This window comes from Helicoverpa zea, chromosome 6, assembly GCF_022581195.2.
Source record: "Helicoverpa zea isolate HzStark_Cry1AcR chromosome 6, ilHelZeax1.1, whole genome shotgun sequence".
NCBI classification, from domain to species: Eukaryota; Metazoa; Arthropoda; class Insecta; order Lepidoptera; family Noctuidae; genus Helicoverpa; species Helicoverpa zea.
Genome location: NC_061457.1, coordinates 2,684,667 through 2,705,378, shown reverse-complemented (window position 1 = coordinate 2,705,378; position 20,712 = coordinate 2,684,667). Strand labels below are relative to the sequence as shown.

Below are 20,712 nucleotides of genomic sequence, written 5' to 3'. Positions count from 1 at the left end.
CAACTGATAAGCGTCGACACAAAGATACTTAAAGGGCTGATGCTAAAGGATACCGTGAGCTGAGTTAAAAGGCTGTCAAATTGTGTAAATTAATGAATGTAAAATTTTGCAAAAAAAAACTAAAATTAGACATTTCCATGCCTGTTATTTGTTCGTGCATGTTACATTACCTGCGAATTGATATCTTCTTTCATCCCAATAAAAAAAGAACGAGAGCATTCAATAATCGTTCTTCTTTGCAACGTCACGTCAAACTTAAACACCACATTTTTGACAGCTATTAAAAAGATATTTCTCCACACGAATAGTTCGTCAATCTCCACAGCCGTGAATCTCGGACGTAACCAATATACGTTGATAAATTGAAAAAGGTACAAGCGCGGATATTAATTATAGCTCGTCGTACTCCGTCCGATCGTTATGGAATCGTTACCGGCTCGAAGATAATAAGCTCTGATTTATTGGCATGTCGCAGATCGCCCCTTTTCCGGGTGCCTCGCCGCCATGACACATTGGAAATATTATATAAATAACAGATAACTTCGGGACTTATTTATTTATAGTTTGGGAACCATTTTCTTTTATATGGGAATAATTTTCTGAAGATATGGGTTCTATTTTCGACAATTTAAGAGGAGAATTGACAACAGTCCTACCTGGATTTTGTTTAACAAAGTTTCAAATAACCATCACCACCAAAAGAAGATATTGACAACACTAATATAAGGGTTTGCTATGAGTTAAGTTTCCATATTTTACTCTTACAAAATACCTTGGAAGGAATGTGGTTTCCTTCACAAAGCGGAGACCACATGGCAAGAATAATAAGATATAATTGGCAATACTGACAATAGTGTTGCCATATGGGTCGTTAGTAACGATTTAAACCGGTGCAGTCTCGGCACCTGTTACGTATTATACAACGATGTTTATCGATTTATCTCGAGATATCGGACACACGATTACAATCGATTGTTTCCGAGTATGGTTGTCAGACTGCACAAGATTAGCGGGATACCCAAATATGTCAGCTTATTATTATATCAGATTCCTAATACAAAATAACACTCAATATGGTACTGCAAGCAAAGAGGGGATTGAGTATTATGTAAAAGTAAGGATAAAAGTTTATATTTATATGGTTAGTGCACATTGAAAGTTAAATCGAATATTAAGACACCTTTTCAAGTGCACTCTACACGTTTGTTCGCTGTTCAAAGCTGTTCCTTCAATATCAAAAAATTCTCGCAAACGTCTCATGCATATGGAATCGTAGATCGGTATATTTTCGCCAGCCCTATTCCACTGATCCGTTTAGACAGGAGGCGTACCTACTGGCTACCACAGCTAACATGCCATTGTTAAACCTTGTAAGACTTAAATAGCTCACTACTTTCCTTTCTAGCGAAATATGTGCAACTAAACCCATATAAGCCATACATTGCGATAAATCACCAACTCCTGTTCGGTAGTCGATATATCTCGATACTGATAGGCCGATGTTTGCGATTCCGATTCGATAATATCGATTGTACCGTGATTTATTATAGCAGTTTTCCTAACACGGTATTTATGTTGTAATTGAAATGTGATATCAATATCGCAAGAATGTGGCCGCCCTAAGGGCAGGAGCTCTTACGAAGTTGTGTGGATAATATAATAGACCATATTTTGAAATGCGGTTGCAAGAACCTATTATGGTTTTTGGTTATATTTAGCAATATGCAGTTATGAAGTATCTAGTAGGCAGACAATAAGTTAAACTGATTCCAATTGTATGGACTTACAGATCTTGTATAAACAATCAAGATTATTCAGCCGCACTATACATTACTCTCGATTTAAAAATAAAATAGTTCCCTTTGATAGCAACTTCAAACAAGTAACCGACATTCACTACACCAAGTTATCTGTCGTAAAATACAGGAACAACCGAGTATTGATGTAAAAGGAGCGATTTCTTTCTTCTTGTAAATTAAGCGTGGGTGAAGTTTAACAGCCTATAAACCACGACACAAGCTGTCAATAAATAAAAGTTATCATCAAAAGCACGTGCGATTCCTTCCTAGTATGAGTAATGTTAACAAGCGGAACCGATATTAACATAAATTCACCCATATGCGAATCAAGAACATTGTATTAACCGATACGTGTATGTACACTCGAAAGATATGGACGAGAAAATTAGCATACTGGTCCAGTATCATCTGATTTGTTTACTCTAGAGAAAAGTGGTCTCTGTATCAGGTAAATGCCATGAGAAATAAATCAAGATTTATCTACGAAGTCTCAAGCATTACGAGTTGGTTTTACTTTTACATTTATTGGATTTTAATTTAGCCATCTTTAGTTTCAGGTATTTTGTCTGTATTTAAATTTAGAAATCTGCTATCTTCTTTATTTAATTCCAATTATGATACCTATCTCTCGAGGCGCTGTCCAGTTTTAATTGCAATGATTTGAATCGTCTTTAAGTATTTACGTAGATAGCTCTGAATCTAATCACACGGCGATTATTAAAGGAGCACGAACAGTTACAACCGACGTTTCAATCAATAGAAGCGCCAAAAATTGCCAAACATAAATTGGTTCTTGTCAAATTAAATGTTTTATTGATACATAATAACGCTTTCGTATAATAGCAGTAAAATTAATAGAATAACATTCGTCAAAATAAATCAATTTGATATTAAAATATGATAAAAGAGAAAGGATCAAAACTGGGTATAGTGAGGCGTTATAAAAATGAAATGAATTTATGCGTTTAGAAATTCCATTGACATATCTAGTAATTGTATTTCCGCGGTGCAAAACAGAGATTCTTGTGTTGATAAAATTAATTGGTGAACGAATTTGTTTCCGATTAGCTTTCTAGTATAAATAATATAAAACTCATCTTCTACAAGTTACGACTGTGTTAATAACTAGTTTTTTGCAGATTTAATTATATAATTTAATTAATGTATTTCTTATCTTTCATTTATCTTTCTCTCTATTAAGATGTAGAAAGTTGTTAAAGGTGCAAATATGCGCTTTTTAAAGTTTGCAGTTTTGTAATAGCGTTATCAATCAGAAACTTCAGGCTATTGTCGGCTTTTAGTCACTATTAGTCATCTTATCTATACATACTCGTATATTCAGTAATCTTACCCACTGCAAAAATATTAAGTAGGTAAATTAACAGCTTTATTCGTGAACTATTAACTATTGATGTTTATGTTTAGACGAGTTTCAAAAATCATAAAGAAATCACGGTCTTTGTTATCTATGTATATTTAAGTTAAGTCATTAGCAAAATAAAGTCTTCAGCGCAAACCAGTGAAGGTGGCCTGTTTATTCATTGCCATAATTAAAATAATTAATCGAATTTCGTTTCGTTTGAATACGCAATTAATATATACGAGATTTAGATCGAGAGATAAGTGCGAATTAAGGGCCGGTTGTACTTGAAATGGACTTTATATACCTACAACGTTGGACCCGCTCATTGACGGCATTTCCTTTGCGTAAGCCAAAGAATATGAATCATTTTTAAAACCATTCACTTTTACGATATATGTTTTATCTACATAAATAATACCCAACAACGTAATGAGGGTGTTGTTATTATTTATTTATAGGTATTCAGTACTTACATAAACGAGCCTGCATGGGTCGAGATCAAAGATAATTTTCGAGACTATACGACACTATACCGTTGTAGAGGTTGTAAAACACCAGCCTGTATCAACATAAATTTCTTGCTCCCATATTATACAATGTACACAGAAAAGAAAGTGCACTAACACTGCAATTCTTTGAACAATGTTGAACACTCAGTACTCGGTGACCCGAGATACCAGCAAAACAACGCCGATACAAGATAGAAAAGCGACTTTATCGCTTGACAGATAGCTACGATTGTCAGACATGATATTTCAGCAGCAAAAAGTGACATTAAGCCCGGACAAAAGGAGTGAAAGTGTATTAACAGAATTCCCGCTGGGGGCAAGATCTTATGACAATGGTGAGCATCGAAATGATTATGCGTTGAACCGAACGTGTTATTATGAGTTCAGAGAAAAAACGCGCGGGAAAATTGACAGTTGTCGCTGTCACTGATGGAGAGCGAGGGCAAAAAGCGCGGGAATGGGACGCGTACGTGTGTAAATGTCATAGAAATCACAAGTTTACACGTGATTTATACCAGCTAGAGAGAAACTTACAGACTGAACTAAAATTCTCGAGTAAAGAGCGTTACACGAGCCTTATTTACTGGCAAAAAAAAAATTGATTACCTACAATTTATGGGGCCTAATAAAACGTTAAATCAAAACAGAACGCTCAGAGTAATTTTAAACGAGCGTGTGATCGGATTCGTCAATAACATCCTCGATTTTCTTTTAACTGTTACTTTATCATAAAGTAATAACTAACCGATATTTTTGTCCGTTACTCTAGTGGTGTAAACACAGTTGGGTCGATCTCTGCGCGGGCGCTGTCATAAATTAGCATGCGCCACGCATGCGCTCTTCACGGCTCATTCAATGGTAAATGTTTTACAACAAGCAGTCATCGCTTATTGACTGTCCTCTACCTGTGTCTTCTAATGACTTTGACTTCAAAAGCATTGTTAGGTACTTACTTAGTTTTTATGGGCGTTTATTGTTTAAAGAGACAATAACGTTCTGTAGATCAGCTAAGCTATGGCTAGGTGATCAATACTAAATGGGAAAATATACGTTTAAGACTTTCCTACAAGTTATTAACTTGAACTTAATTCTTTGTCAAGTTTTTTTTTGAAATCTAATAATGTGCATCAGACTCAAACAGTGAGAGGATTAGGAACAACAGTATCAGCGCAAATATCTTGCCCCATTCCTATATAGATCTGAAGAACATTTCGAAGCCTACTCCTTGCTTTGGTTTATATCAGTGTGGGTTTTATTTGATGCCAGGAACTTGTCAGTAGCCTAACGTTGGTTATTGTGCCAGTAAATAGCATTACAATCGTAGGAACTGTGACTATATCGATATCAGGGTATCGTGGGTGTGCAACACTACACCTCTGTTAGGGCGTGAATTTCCTATTTTGTATTAGGGATTATATTTTCAGAATATAGCTCCGTTTTGAATTTCATCCATACTTACTTATAATAGCAAACAATCTTTTAAGAGTGCTGTGCGGAAGTACTTGCTTAATAAATCGTTGGCAGAATCATCATCATAATAATTTATTGGTATATTATATGTATATATGTATGTATTCATTGTTATTTGTATTAATATTGATGTATTTAATTAGTATTTAGTGTTTTATTCATTATTAAGTTTTCGTTGTATTTCTCTGCATCACCCTAAGGTTGACTGGAGAGAATGCCTATGACATTAAGTCCGCCTATTTTTTGTTGCATAAAGTTTAAATAAATAAATAAATAATTGCCATATTTACCCAAAAATGGTCTGCATGCCGTCTTCGTTCGTTCTGTCGTCGTTCTGTCTTCGTCTCCAGAGTAACACTTATTTCCATGCCAAATGTCATCTCAAGCGATTGAGCGGTTATAGTGAGAAAGCGCACTTAACAAAAACAATCATATTTGCTGTTCCGCAAAAAGTGAAGAACACACAATTTCTTCGTTCCAATACACAAAATCATCACCGTAAAATGGCTAATAAACCGCGTAACATAACTCGTTGGCCAATGAATAAACTCAGATACTTTATAAGGCAATATTTATTAGTTGGGCACCTGACAACTGTGACCTACATGTCGCGACTGTACTAACGAACTGTTTAACATTTGGCGGACGAGACTGTTATAAATTTAACTTCGTAAACTACAGAGGTTAAAGCGTCGATATCTCTCTACTTACTTACTTGTATTCATTTAAGTAGCGGGGTTTAAGATGAGCTTACATAGTAAAAGACGTTCTTGTTTATTTTGGTTGACTATCTCTGAATAGAGGGTCAAAGCCTAATCGTAACTTCAAAGGTGCAAAAATAAATGGCTTTTCAAACACGTGTATGCATACGGTAGTCAACATTATGCTTACCAAGGGCTCTTTTAAAAGATCTTAATACTGAACTCCACGCAAAAAAAAAACTAATTAATTAACAATTCCAGGGCCTGCAGTCTCGACATAAGATAGCGATTCGATCGCAAACTGACAGTCGCTAAATATTAACGAAAATATTCGCTTGCCATAACGACAGTAACGATAAACGCAAGTCTCGACAGCCGAGATAGCGGGCAACATCGCTAATTATCATGACATATTCGTGTCGGTACGATAGCGAAAACCGTATTCATAGTGCGGTGAATTTGTATTAAAATGTTGCATGTAAAAAAAATCCTTGTATTATAGGGAGAAATGGTAGACAAGATTTGCACAACCAATTTTGTTTCCTTTGACAATTATAAAGAAAATAGATGAACCTTATCATATTAAAACTTTTTGCATCGAACCGTGTAAGTAAAACATACCGTTTTTTAAGAAAACACATATTAAAGATCTTAATAGTTTGCGTACTTGCAATACAGACATAGAACATAAACAAACTGTCAATGTCAAGTTTGTTTGTGCACTTGAACATTGGTTTGATTTATAATAATAATAAAGGAGAACGGTGTATTCATTACTATTCATGGACGGTGAAGTCATTGAAACAGGCGCAGGCCTGCCGGGTGCCAGCAGCTTGAGCGTCAGGTAAGTACATCTACAACGAGAATTTTTTATTCCTATTCTTGGTACTTACTAAATTGAATACTTTGTATACATCCGAAGTATTCTGTGTTTACATAATGACTACTTTAATGTTTCAGGCGTAAGCGTCTGCGTAGCCCTCGTGTTACACCCGCTCAAATTGATGCACTACTATCAATATTAGAAGCGCGTCCATATTTGCACACGCGGAAATTTACCGGCTTGCAGGGCCGGGAAAATTTCGAAACGGGCTGGAGGGAGGTTGCCGAGGAGCTCAATAATCTCCCTAACGGGTCTAGAAAGACACCAGAGCAGTGGATGACGGTAAGTCTTTTTCAAAGATTGAATTGGTTTTAATTATAAGCATGTACATGCCACGTCAGTTTTTTTTTATTATTTACTTGAGTTAATTATTCTAATTGTAGGTTTGGAGAGACTTAAAAAGCCGCGCTTGCAGTAAGGCGGCAAAATTAAAAAAAGAACAAAAACGTACCGGCAACCGAGGCGTCAGCACTGCTCCCCTGACCGAGGCCGAGAGCCGGATAATTTCAATAGTTGGGGCAGATTATTCCTTTGGGACAGACTGCCCGGACGCTATGCCAGAGGAAGATGTAAGTTGTGATTATTGTATTCAATACAATTTAATATTCTCAATCTTTGAATGTTGATAACACTAAAAATACTTTTATTGTTATTTACAGTTATTACAACATGAGATGGAGGCTGGGGTGGTAATCTCTGAGGTTCTCACCTTACCTCATTCTCAGGGTAAGTTTTTAAATTAATAGGTACTCAATTCAAAATATAATTATTTTAATTTTAATGTTACTATTTATTTTATTACAGCTAGAGATTTTGTGGAATTGTTACCGACTGAAACAAGTAAGTTGGAGTTTTTAGTAACTAGTTGGTTACTGCTATAATATATTTTATTATGTGTATACATCTGTACACTAATGTTACCAAAATATTAATTAACAAAATATTTTAGCAATCAATGACAGCAGAGCAACGGCTGGTTCTTCACCACCACCCATCCAAGAACAAGTGCAAGATGCCCCTCAGTCGCCAGTACTACAAATGAGTAAGTTGCAGTTATTTTGCTCACCTATGTTTATTTTCATTGATTTTTATTTAATGTGTTATAATTGATAATTCCAGCAGTACGTGGCAGAAGGACAGAAACTGTTGCATCATCAACACCACCACTGCGACAGAGACCCAGAAGAAAGAGGAGTAAGCTTAAATTTTATTTATAATAAAAACATTAGTTCTGCAGGTGGGTCAGCCAATAATTCCTACAATACCAATAATTTTGGGTATTTTCAGATCTGAATCCTCGCCAAAGTGTTTCTGAGCAATATAGTGCAGCTCGACGAGAATTTCTAGCAGTTGCAGAAGCAAATGCTGCTACAATGAAGGTGTGTTATAGTGTAAATTTCCTCTTAATTATTATACACACTAGCATGCTAGAGAACATTAAGACACATTCAGTAAATCCAACGTTTTTTAGATGCTGGCAACTGCTGCTCAAGCGCAAGCAGATGCTGCCAAGATGCAGGCTGAGGCAGCCAAGGTACAAGCCGAGGCGACGCTGCAATTGGTAAAAGTCGGAAACAAAATAGCTGACGCAATAAATAATTACATAAATAAAAATAATAAATGATATAAAATGTTTTTTATTTGAAACAGTACATAAATGAAAAAAAGTATAATAATTATGTGAAACTAGTGTTAATTAGCCTTCTTCTTATGCGCTCTGCAACAGCTCGCCCAGAACCTGCATAACAAAAATAAAATGTATTGGTGTTAGGTATACATACATAGTAAAATAAAAAATCAGTTCATAAGTTACCTGTAACTTCTAACATATCATCATGGAATCTACTATTATCCACCAGCTGCATGGATGTGGTGGACTCTGGTTCCGGTAATTTATATGTTATCCGCATATTGTGGAGCACTGCACATGCGTTAATTATTAGGCCAGCCATATAGGGTTCGTACATTAACTGGCGTTGGTGTGATAGACATCTAAACACAGATTTTAGCACACCGAAGCATCTTTCTATGATGTTCCTAGCTGAGCAGTGTGCTTCGGTATATTTATATTCCGGTGTGCCAGGCTGTTGATGTTTTATGGGAGTCATTAACCACGGTTCCAGAGGATATCCATCATCACCTAAAAGATTAAAAATACAAAGTAATTTCAGAAGTCGAATGGGCAACCTCTTCGAGGCAGATTTATAATGTTCATTTATTTACCAAGCAGCCAAGCACGGCGGTCCCCATTTTCAAAATGTCGCTTCATTGTTGAGCGCACCGGTGAATTTGCCCATATGTGAGCATCATGTCTCGCTCCTGGCCATCGAGCATTAATATTTAAAATAATAAGATCAGGGTCACACACCTGTAATATATTAAATATGTAAGTACATATTTTTCAAACAATATTTTTAGATATTATAGAACTGAAGGTCAACTTACAGCTTGCACATTTAATGAATGGCCCTCATGGTGACCACTCACATAAGACTCCTCATTGGTCTTAGGAGCTAAAATTTTTATATGGGTGCAATCAATGGCTCCAATTACCCCTGGGAATGGCTGTGGGGCATTTCTAAATTTCTGTTTTGCCGCATGGCGTTCTCCTTGAGTCATTGGAAATTTAATATATTTTCTTAAAAGTTTTTCATTTATTGCCGAAGTTACAGCCCGGATGACTCGGCTAACAGATTTTTGGCTCATGCTACAACCCCACTGCAAGCCAACAGGTTGTTGGTAGCACCCACATGCGTAAAATCGGAGTGCCGTCAGTATCTAATAAGAAGAAAATTTAAAAAAAGTTCAACCTTAGTTATAAGAAAAAATATATTATAGAAATATTATTTATGCACGGTAGGTCGCAAAGACACTTACTTGGGACTCCACAGAAAGTCCGTAAGGCCGTCGTCTTTGGAGAGATGGACGCAGTTCACTTAGTAGCCTGTGAAACATTTCCTTTGAAATTCTATACATTTGAAGAAATTGGCCATCCTCCAAATCCAAGGGATTTTCATCGTTTCGCTTGTTTCGTGCTATTTGTCGACCCATAAGCACATCGCGTCTGTGCTCGAGCACAACTAAGTCCCATGCTAAATATTCAGAAGCCATTATTTATTAAATTACTATTTATTTAATATTTTCTGACGTAAAATAAACAAATATAGGAACGATATCGATAGTAGCTATCACTTAGCGGGCTGTCAAAAACTGTCGCAAGGAAATTCTATGACATAACGATAAATCGTTATCTTACCGAAAATATTCGGTAACTTTGCGATGACACTCGATAGTTTTGGCAGTAGAGACTACCAAAAATCGTTACGATCGGATCGTTAGGACTTATCGACCGAATTTTGTCGTTAAGCGATCGCTATCTTTGTCGAGACTGCAGGCCCAGATTATAGCTTCGCTAAAAAAGGTCGAAAAATATTTTTTGCAGATTTCCGGGTTTTAATTTGTGCTGGGTTGTATGTAAAGCCAGCGGTCGTAAAGCCGTCATGTAAACCAAACTGACTAAGGAAAAGTTGTGATCCTATGACTTGTGTAAGTCACGTCTTATTTCGAAACTAGTTTATAGTTTATAGCTAATAATTGTGGGATCATATCAGCAGGCTGACCTTTCTTTTCATGCACAACGTTATGAAATTAACAACAATTTTCATGCTCATTTATTTTAACTATCAAGTTGAGTGCAGGCGCATAAATATCATAGACACGTTCCTATCGATTGTCGTAATTATCATAATTATTACATCCGTAAACTTCTAAGAACAGACGTGTAACTATTATGACTTAGAAATAAAATTACGTGAATCTGTATTTAAGTATAAACAAGATACCAGCAATGTCGTAAGATAATTACTCAGAGCAAAAGGTCTCGTAATCTAATCTAATCTATCCGATTGACCAGTGTGACTAAGAACGGTGAAAGTAACAGATAACACAAGTAATTATTCTGCAAATTAATATTTTCTCCACTATCTAAACTGCGGATAGTAAATAAAAATCCTATCAACAGCAAGCATCTCGTATTTCGCATTTAGTAACTGAATACTTCAGATAATCAGTAATTGTAAGCATAGTAAACAACACTGTTAGCGATAAACTCGAAAACTCTGCCTTGTTCTATCGTTATAAGCAATAATACATAGGTTATGGCGATAATAATAAATAGAAAAATAATACAAAGTATATTTCCGATAGGGACGTAATTTTGCAAGGGACATTCGATATGCTGGATCGCGGAAGGGATTGGTGCGGATAATATCCCACTGTAGCAACCCAATCGGGCCCACATTACACGGGCATCAAGCGAGGCGGAGCGTGGGCGCGCCCGCCAAAACCCTATAAATTGACGGCTAACCGACCCGCCATATTAGAAGCAAGCACATTCATCGGCAAAACCGATGCCTCGACAATAACATAACACAAAGTTCAGGACTAGCGTCCTAAATTTAAATAAATAAACACAATATTCGTTAAATATAATCAAAAAGCAATGGGTACTTGATTACCTCGACACGCAAAGGTAATTTAAGCTCATATAAAATCAGCAATAAGCTGTGAAAATGTACGGAAAATTAGCACAAGAAAGGCTCGTATGGACCGTAGTTAGAATAAACGATATAAATGGAAAAGTATTGACCATGCGGCTCTGTGATTACGTCGGAGTGAATCGAATGTAATTTCATAGAGCTATTCGTTAGAAGTGATTTCGTCGCGTGCTCGCGTGTTCGCTGCACGCTGGTTTAGCTCAGGGGAACTGCACACAAATATTACTGTAGCCGGCTGTGTAATTCAATAACTGCAATGTTAGATAAAACAACAATAAAAGATTTATAAATAAAATGTTTATTTCAATAGTCTACTGACCGTACCGTAATTATACCACTCTAATTTCTACAGGTTATCATCTGTTTTCTATTGGCTATTATAGAACAATAAATAATTCCAGTACAATTATAAATTCATAGTAATTAATTTCAGTAATTTTCCTGGTTATAAAGCCATTAAACCAAAACAATGACGACAAAATAAGCTGTAAAATCGTTGACCGCGTAGGGAGGGGCAGGAGTCGACAAGATCTAGTCGATAATAGTGGCCATTTGGAGGCGACCGAAGGCGACTGCCCTCGTTTGTACCGCGTTAATATGTTAATACAGACATCCAGTCACGATCCCGCATCCAGTTCGCGTACCACTCTTGGTTTACTTACACTGTTTTCGATTCACTTTTGACACATTTATAACGTTACTTTATAGTGATGGGAGCCGATAAACTCATTGAGGATCGTCAGCTCTCCTAAATTTAGTTTAATCACAACTGTTATAGTAATTGCGTTCGCGCCAAATACATTTCGAGTGTAACGTCAGAACGTATATTTACGGGATTGTTGTAACGATTCGTCCGTATTCAAATGTCATGTCAAAAGCTATCTAAAATTACAAGCTGTAAGCGTCGTTTGTGGACAACAGGAAATATAGCAACGACATATAAATCCACGATGTAAATGTTGCTGTCCCCGTCTCAAAGATAAAAGGACTTCTAATTGACCACACTGACCTACAGAGAGCTGCAAGTTTCAGATAAACGTAAGAGTTGACATACTGTGATAACTATTTTCACTTGCGTTTCTGGGAACATGCATCTCTGATGTACTACTAAGGCTTGAAGGACAATAACAGACGTGAAACAGTACGCTTGATTACTGATTAGACAACGCGTGTCTTTTTAAGGCAGTTTACATTTTTGTTTACGCACATTTTAAGAGACTGATATGAATTTCACAAGAATAATTGGTTTATGTTTCAGTAGATTTTTGAACCTGTTTGCGACCACCAGTGTGGGCAATAAACTAAACTTAAAAGTCTCTTCGAAGTATTACAATAATAAGTATTTAATGCTGAGTAAATCAACATAAAACCACGTCTTTACGAGCGATTACAAAGAAAAACTTCGTTATATCAAAAAAAGAAGTTTCATCCTTTTTGAAAACACACATTACATATAATTCGAATTCTCATAAACTGTATATTTATAGGGTAATAACACGTCGATAGTATAAAACAAACTCGTAATATGGGACGTTATGGGTGTGTAACGGCCCGCAACATCAATATCGTTTAATTAGCTTGGTAGAGAAAGTGGTGCAAGACTGAACTTTTCGAGCAAATCTATTATCTACTATTTATACTATTGAGTCATTAAAAGCTTTAACCTTTCTGATTTATCTAAGACAGACGTACTTTGTTTCACAAATCGTCTATTGTAATTTACAGACTCTTAACTTTCTACAAATTTACAGTAATAACAATCATAGGAACCGGTATGGGCTTATAAGTGATATTTAAATGAAGATGTTTACTTTGATGAAAGATTTTTGAGACTTTGGGACACTTTGACTTTCACATAGTACCCTTTTACATCAAAAATGTGCACGATCCTATGGCGAATCAATAGTAAATGTTCAATATTTGTATTATTTTATATATTTTTTTTCGTAGTATGAGTACAAAAATAAATAATAAATAAATGGTAAAAATACCAGGATCAACACCCATTTTAAATAATCTCAAAGTAAAAAGCTATATTCGTACCAATTCCCGCGTGTTTGTGACAGTAAAAGCGAAATCCAATGCACATAAAGTATTACCTACCGGTTATCGCGAACCTAAAAAGCTTTATCGTGTACACCTGAACAGATTATAGATTAAGACGCCACCGTGATTTTGATAGCCGTTTGCCATGCCAAATTATAGGACTACCCGCTTACCAATGGATCTGAAATTTTGATATAGGTAAATTGATATCTTTATCTAGATTCTGCCAGAACGAAAACACGATACTGATAATTTTACTCGATCATAATTAATTCCGAAAACACGTCTAAAAAAGTACTATTTTTGAAATTACAAGGAAGTTACACTATCTTTATGTTTCAAAATTACTCTAATATATTCTTAACATCAATATTAACGTTCTGTCAAAGTCATTTTTCCATAACTATTACCAAACATTTTTAATTAAAGTTTTAAGATATTGGATTTTTTGAGCGGCAGCGATCATGATAGACGCTACGCAATTCTGAACCTTATGTCCGTGCTCTAGCGATTGATACACAATGTGTACGGAGACGAGCCAGTCCGGCGATAGCCCTCGTCGAGGTCGGACCTGCGCATGTTGTCGCTCCGGCCGTAGGTATAATAATTTGTGACGATAACTCAGATTTGCGCGCGGCCCTATGTGTGCGTCGGCTTGTAAATATACAACTTTCGCTCGTGTGACAGTGACGTCGTCCGAGCATGACGTGTTCTTATCGCTTTTTGTTATGGGTACAGTCGTTTACAAAAATGTCTAGTTGTTCACGAAGAAAATGTTTAAGGAGTCAGGTAGCGTTTCAAAAAATGAAACAACATCCAAAGCTTTTTATTATTACATCTTACAGTTTTTCATTATTTTCTCATAAGTTTTTTCAAATTGACATTGACAGTATCTAAGAAATAAATGAGGTGAAATATCTAAGATGAATTAAATACTCCTTACATATTTTCTAGCTCGGGGTACGAGGACAATAAATAAAAGTGTGGACTTGATTTTTCAAGTAGCGATTCAGAATCATTATAAATAAATTTTTATTGGGTATTAAACAAATCAAAAACTAACTTAATAATTTCAATAGATATTTACACAGATAAATAAACATTAAATTACGTAATAACTGTTTTTCCTTAAACAGCCGTAACCCCTAAATAACTGTATTTGTACCCGACTGTACCTCTTGTCACGCACACAAAGTCACTGTATATGTACAAGGGTTACCCACACATAACCGCGCGCAAGACTGAGTTGAACTTACTATAAGCACTCTGAGAACAAAAAATCTATGGAGACCGTGTTATACTATAAATTCTTTTTTTTTACATTATATTTGTACTTATGTCTCTTTCTGACCTCGGGACTACAGAGTCCCGGATTTTTGGAAGGCGAACGTGGGGCCGAAGCCAACACGCTGAAGCCCTTTTGAGACAACTTTAATGAAATTTAAGAAAAAGACGATTATCCCTGTATACACTATAGAAATGTACCCAAGGACAATCCCCGGTTCTGTGCTAAACTATTGCTAACTATGGATGAAAACTACTTAGGCTATTGTGATGGGATGCTAATGGACTAGGAATGGGGAAACTACGGGAACTATGGCACCTGCCGATGACAATGTATTAAATACATTACATTATATTATTATTTATATTTCAGTTTTAATAAATATGTTTAAAAATGAATTACTTAGCTTCATTACTTCTTTGATACCTTACAGCTTCACTACATACATTTATAGCATACATAACACACAAGATCTGCGACGCTTTTATTCCTTAACCACTTAATTTTTACTAGCTGTTTAACGCGATTTTAGCCGCATTCCCGGGGAACTTCTTCCTGTGCCCGGATAAAATATGGCCTACATTCACTGGGGATAGTGTAAAACTCTAATTGTGAAAGCAAATCAAATCAGTTAAGCAGTTTCAGAGCTTATACAATCCACAGAAACAAACAATCAAATCTTCCCTCTTTATAACATTAGTATAAATTATTTAACACTGGTCAAACGCTTTCATTTGATACCCATATTGAGAGAGCTATAAAAAAACAATGCAATTCAGCATTTTCTGGCGGTGGCTATCTTGGACTTTAAATAATATTATACATGATTCTACATACTAATCAAGCCCTTTCATTTGATATCCATACTGAAGGAATTGTAAAAAAAATATGTTATTCGCCATTTTGTGGCGGCGGCCATCTTGGGCCGATATTCACCAAATAAAGCTAGGAACACTCCCGATTAATTTCATTTCAAACAAAAAAACCTAAATACATATCGATTCATCCGTTCTGGATATACAAACACACATACACGACACACCACACATACATACACACAACCTTACGCGTCCAAATTATCATATTACTCTTCATAAAAAGTTTTCATTACAAATAATTTTTGTAAGTACAACAAAAAAAAAATCCGATCAAAAAATAAAAAACTTAGGTAAGTTGCGGCTCCCTATCTTCCCTGTTCGGTTCTCCTGACCCCGCGCTGACCTCGGCGTGTGCGATTGGCGCGAAATTCAAATTTTACACATTGAGTGAAGAGTATAGCTTGCGCGACGCGATAGACGCGGAAGTGTAGTGGGCGGAGCTATCTAAAATCAAAAAATCCGCGGTGCGGTCTTCGTAGTTTATGATGCTGCTTTGTAATAGAAGAAAGGATTGTTTACTGTACAGTCAATTTTGCATTGATTTCAATGCCTACCTTACTGAAAAAAAAAAAAATGTTTTGACAAAAAGTTTTTTTAAGCAAAATGTTTTTTTTTTTTTTTAATTTCATGACAGTTGTTTCCTACGGATTCACTCGCATCAGGATCAAAATATGCCTATGTGTGTTAGTGTTAAGATGTGAAATATATTAAGTATCCAGTTTCATCAAAATATGTTTAGTTGTATTTGTGTGAAATAGTTACAAACATTGCAAACTTTCGCTTTTATAATATTAGTGTCATAAGAATGATAGTCTTGACTTTAAGGATGCTAGCCATTAAGTTTACTATCCGATTGACTTAGGTAGGTAATTTCGGATACTGGAAGTATTTTACAAACTATCTTTAAATATCCCTTTTTAGAAGTTAAGATTTGTAATTGGCTGTAAGTTAATCATACAGTTATTAATGTTTTCATTGTTTTTAGCTGTAAATATTCAATAATAAATAAATGAATATCCTTACTACTTGAAAACACAATATCAACAAACAACTCCCTCTATCAAGCACATACATTTGCGTACCTTATCGATACCTGTCTCGATATCCGCAGATTATCAACCAGTTACGTTATTAGAGATGTAACCAAGATAACCGGAGAGCAACCTGTACAAATAACGATTATATTTCCTTGGACATCACGATCGATATTAATTCGATACCAATTTGCAACTTCCCTGTATGTTGTGTATGTGAAAGAATTTTATCGGTGGTTTCCTGATTATTCTAATAGGAGTGGTGTTTTCCTTTATTTGGATTGCTTGTTTAATTGGAATCGGATCATGGAGTTATCGAATTTGTTGCATCGGTTCATCATTTCAGTTTTCTTAAGCTGTCAAGTTACAGTTATAAATGTTATTTATTTATAACATCATTGTACCCGTATTTGCAAAAATAAATATCTTTGACTATTTTACTTTTTTAAATAATATTTTTTATCAATATCAATTTATTTGGCAACATCAGAAAAGCTTTTCAAACGCGGACACTTCGTCTGCCCAATTAATTCAGCGAAGAAGATCTTACTTCAAACATTTAAGTTGGTAGTTTAAGCTTCACAAGTTATTACCATAACCAAGAAGAAGAACTGAACTACCAAACCGAACGGACAGCTACCAGCTGGAACATTTAGCAGTTTCACCAATATATCGATCATGGCACGTTACAACGACACATACAGACAAACGGGTCGAGTACTTTCTACGCATGCGTGGGTGCTACAACTGCTGAACATTAATTAATGCAACTGCACACAGACGCGAATCGGGTGAAACCACTTCACTACGGGAATAAGGGCAGAAAACCCACCAACAACAAAAAAGGTTATTATAGAGAACCTTCTTGTTGTCACTAAAATGATTTGAAAATGGAACAGTTTATGGTCTGAACGTTTTTTGGTGCAGTTGACAATTCTTGAAAATAGACAGCTGTCAACTGCAGAAAGAATTCGGTACCCCTCAAAAAAAATGGGTAATTGCTAGACGCAGGCCACTTCCAAGCAATCCTTTTGGAAATCAATAGGGGAGGTCTATGTTCAGAAATGACATTCTATGAAGTGAAGATGATGACTCAAGAGTGGAACTTCTGTGCTAATCTGTACCTTCAAAAGGAATCGTAAAGTGATACAAATAAATATGAAAAGCTGTGAGAAAGCAACTCACCTATCTGAAGGTAACTGCAAATACTATGCGTTTGTTATTTTATTGCCTTGAGCTTGAACACACCTTGGCACAGTGGCCAGCGTGAATAATTTAATGTGCGTATCTATAGATTAATGTGCACGTTTTTTTATTAACATTACACTGTTTATAAGTGGTAGAAATAGCAGTCTTTGAGTCATAGTTTTGGTGGATACGTTTGAACAATCAAATTCATAAGGATATACATAAAGGTGTTAATAGGGGTAGTACATAAGAGAGATATAAGGAAGCACATAAGGGTGTATACATATATAGGAATGGAGATCGATAAGGATGTGTATAATGGAGTAAATTGGAGGAGCGACTACCTAAGGGAGCACATTACATAAAAGAAAAAAAAAAGTGTAAAATCACAAGTAAATTCGGGGTTTGGGCATGCTCATATTGCTCAGTATGGCAGATCCGTTTCTGATATCAATTTTTCTCAAAATAAATTCTAGGACTGAGAGAATGAAACACTTCTCTAAACTTGATTTTCATCCACTTAAGGCTGGATGAGTAAGACACGTTACGTTACTATTAATTAACGCCTGACTCACTAATTACTGATCACTTATACTTGCACGAAGCCTTGCCGGGGTGGCGCCATCTTGGATTAAGAGGAAAAATATTCCTAGTGGAGAAATTTGACATCATCATAGCATGCTAGTTCGCATCTCAATCAGGAGATTAGCATAGCAGTTGACTAATTACCTAATTAATTAATTACTTAAGTACGGTTCAGATTTAGTAATTTATTGTAGGGTTGGTTAATCAACAACACTTTTACAGCTCCATCTTTTCATATGTATTTATTTTTAGGGTTCCCTGTTCAAAGGGTCCCTTTGATCCGGAACTGGTCAGTTATGGCCGGTTTTAAAGTACATTATAGGTAGTTGATCAATCAATTAAGCTTCCACCAGCGGTTTCGCTGACATCCTGTGGGAACTAATTCACACACCCGGATAAAAATGACCTTATACCTAAATAAATGGGGTAATCTAACACTGAAATACCTTTATTTCGTTCAACTTCAAGACATCAACTCTTCAGCTACACAATATTTACTATAGATATTTCCAATAACACATCATAAAAGAAACTGCCCTACTGATTCAGCACCATCGCCTCTAGACACCATCTCGTTACTGTGTTTTGTTGCTGCCTGAAATCAGTTACCACGCCTCAGGTCTGATGTCACGCAACAAATGAATGCCGGAATTTACGAGGACTGGTTTCCATGCATTCAGGTAGTAGTAGACTCGAAGATTTTCATTGATAGGAACATCAACCAGTGACGGGATTGTTATAGTTCCCCGCTGTTCTAATTTGATACTTTTTCGAGAATCGAGGACAGCTATAAGGCTGCTTTTTATCCGGCAGTGCGAAGATATTCACACCTGACGGATGTGAAACGTCTGGCACGGGCTAGTAAATTCTTAAATAATAGAAAATTCAATGCTTTACGTTTTAATAACAGAAAACATGCTGTGGTCATTTTATGATTTTATTTATTTGTAAAAACGTGAAAAGATCCGTCGTGAATAGTGAAAGCTTCATCATTCAAGTATCGATAAAGCGTTGATTCTACTACGAACATTAAAGTACATTGATCAGAAAGCAAAAGACAGGTCACATGTTAGTTCCTTCATTTCATATAATTCGATATATTCAGTTATAAGAACTTGAATAGATTTATTCAAGAAGCTTCATTTACTCTTAAATTGATAGCTAATAAAATAATAATAACTTTTGCAGTTCTGCTTTCACATAATGACCATCTTTGGATTTAAATTGTACTAAAAACCATCTTTTTATGCTCTTTCTTAGTTATTTGCAGCATACTTTTTAGACTTCTATGATTCATATCTTTGAGCCATTCATTCTGTTGATTTATTTTCTTAGTAACTGTCAAGTTATGAGGGTCATGTAAAGCTTTCGTTTATTAAAAGAAATAATATTTTCTAATCATAGAAAAAAAACTAAAATTTCATACTCGGCATTATACAACAGAACACTCATTTCAAGACCATTGTGCAAGATTTTAATTAATATTCCGAAGTAATTTGCCAATAGAATCATAAGTCAAGTCAAAAGTCATACAGACAGTCCGACAAACAAAAAAAAAATACATTAAACGGCTTTATCTATTGACACTCTCATCGTCCACTTACAAATGTCAAACGAGTAAGAGCAGGTACTCAAACACAATTAACTGGTATTTGCTCTGTTATTGACATCTTGACAGAATAACCTACATTTAACTATTACACAATATAGCATGGTTACATAAGAGCGTTCCCAGGTTTGTTCGCACGATCATTAATTAGCAGTAATGTTAACAGCAGTGGTGAAAGCATTGTCTATATCTCGAGTTTAGGACAATACTGTGGGAAGCTTGTGGGCGGCGTGGGCTGTGCATAATTACCACCACCAGGAAACCATGACCTCCCCCACCCCTCTTATCACCTACAAATCCCTCTACATGCAAGGAAGTTGAGCCTCAAGTCGCAGGTCAGCTTAAACTGGTGCGAGGTGGTAAAGGAACAAAGAACGTTAATTTGTCCGGGATCAAAATTGCCTTGTCCGTGAAATCGATTACACTTTAGTCTGATCGATGAAAAATGTTTAATCGTTAGGTTTATAGTTCTGGGTTTGGGATTTAAATAATGATGTAATTTACTTTGATTGCGGTTTGAATGGACAATCAAACTTAGAGAAGATATCCTATACACATTAATCCAGCTGTCTAGTGTCCATTGATGACTAAAAAAAAAAATCTTCGAAGCATCCAATACACTTACCCAAGCAGCACAACAAACTTTATTTGTTACTCAAAAATAGTTTTACTTTCCAATATTATAAAGATTTTGCAGTTTAAATTGCCGATTTTTCGTATTAAAAATAAACTAATATTAATTTAAAATTCTATCTGGGCCACTAACATCTAGATACAATAGACTAATTCATAACTACGGTGTGCCA

At 35.7% G+C, this 20,712-nt stretch overlaps 3 protein-coding genes across 15 annotated transcripts in view; 1 reads left to right on the top strand and 2 right to left on the bottom strand.

The window, feature by feature from the left end:
• Positions 1 to 20,712, bottom strand: part of LOC124631145 (rho GTPase-activating protein 23) — a 334,067-nt gene that overhangs the window by 213,657 nt on the left and 99,698 nt on the right. The window lies entirely within an intron of this gene.
• On the top strand, positions 6,103 to 8,351 carry LOC124631148. The gene is made up of 9 exons (XM_047165362.1): positions 6,103 to 6,686; positions 6,803 to 7,007; positions 7,109 to 7,294; positions 7,385 to 7,451; positions 7,530 to 7,565; positions 7,675 to 7,767; positions 7,845 to 7,919; positions 8,013 to 8,104; positions 8,197 to 8,351. The coding sequence occupies exons 1-9, from the start codon at positions 6,625 to 6,627 to the stop codon at positions 8,347 to 8,349; spliced, it is 969 nt and encodes a 322-aa protein (XP_047021318.1). The 5' UTR covers positions 6,103 to 6,624; the 3' UTR covers positions 8,350 to 8,351.
• LOC124631147 (putative nuclease HARBI1) lies at positions 8,347 to 10,132 on the bottom strand. Its single transcript, XM_047165361.1, has 5 exons — positions 9,603 to 10,132; positions 9,171 to 9,503; positions 8,949 to 9,093; positions 8,539 to 8,865; positions 8,347 to 8,463 (listed from the first exon to the last, which is right to left on the bottom strand). The coding sequence occupies exons 1-5, from the start codon at positions 9,834 to 9,836 to the stop codon at positions 8,402 to 8,404; spliced, it is 1,101 nt and encodes a 366-aa protein (XP_047021317.1). The 5' UTR covers positions 9,837 to 10,132; the 3' UTR covers positions 8,347 to 8,401.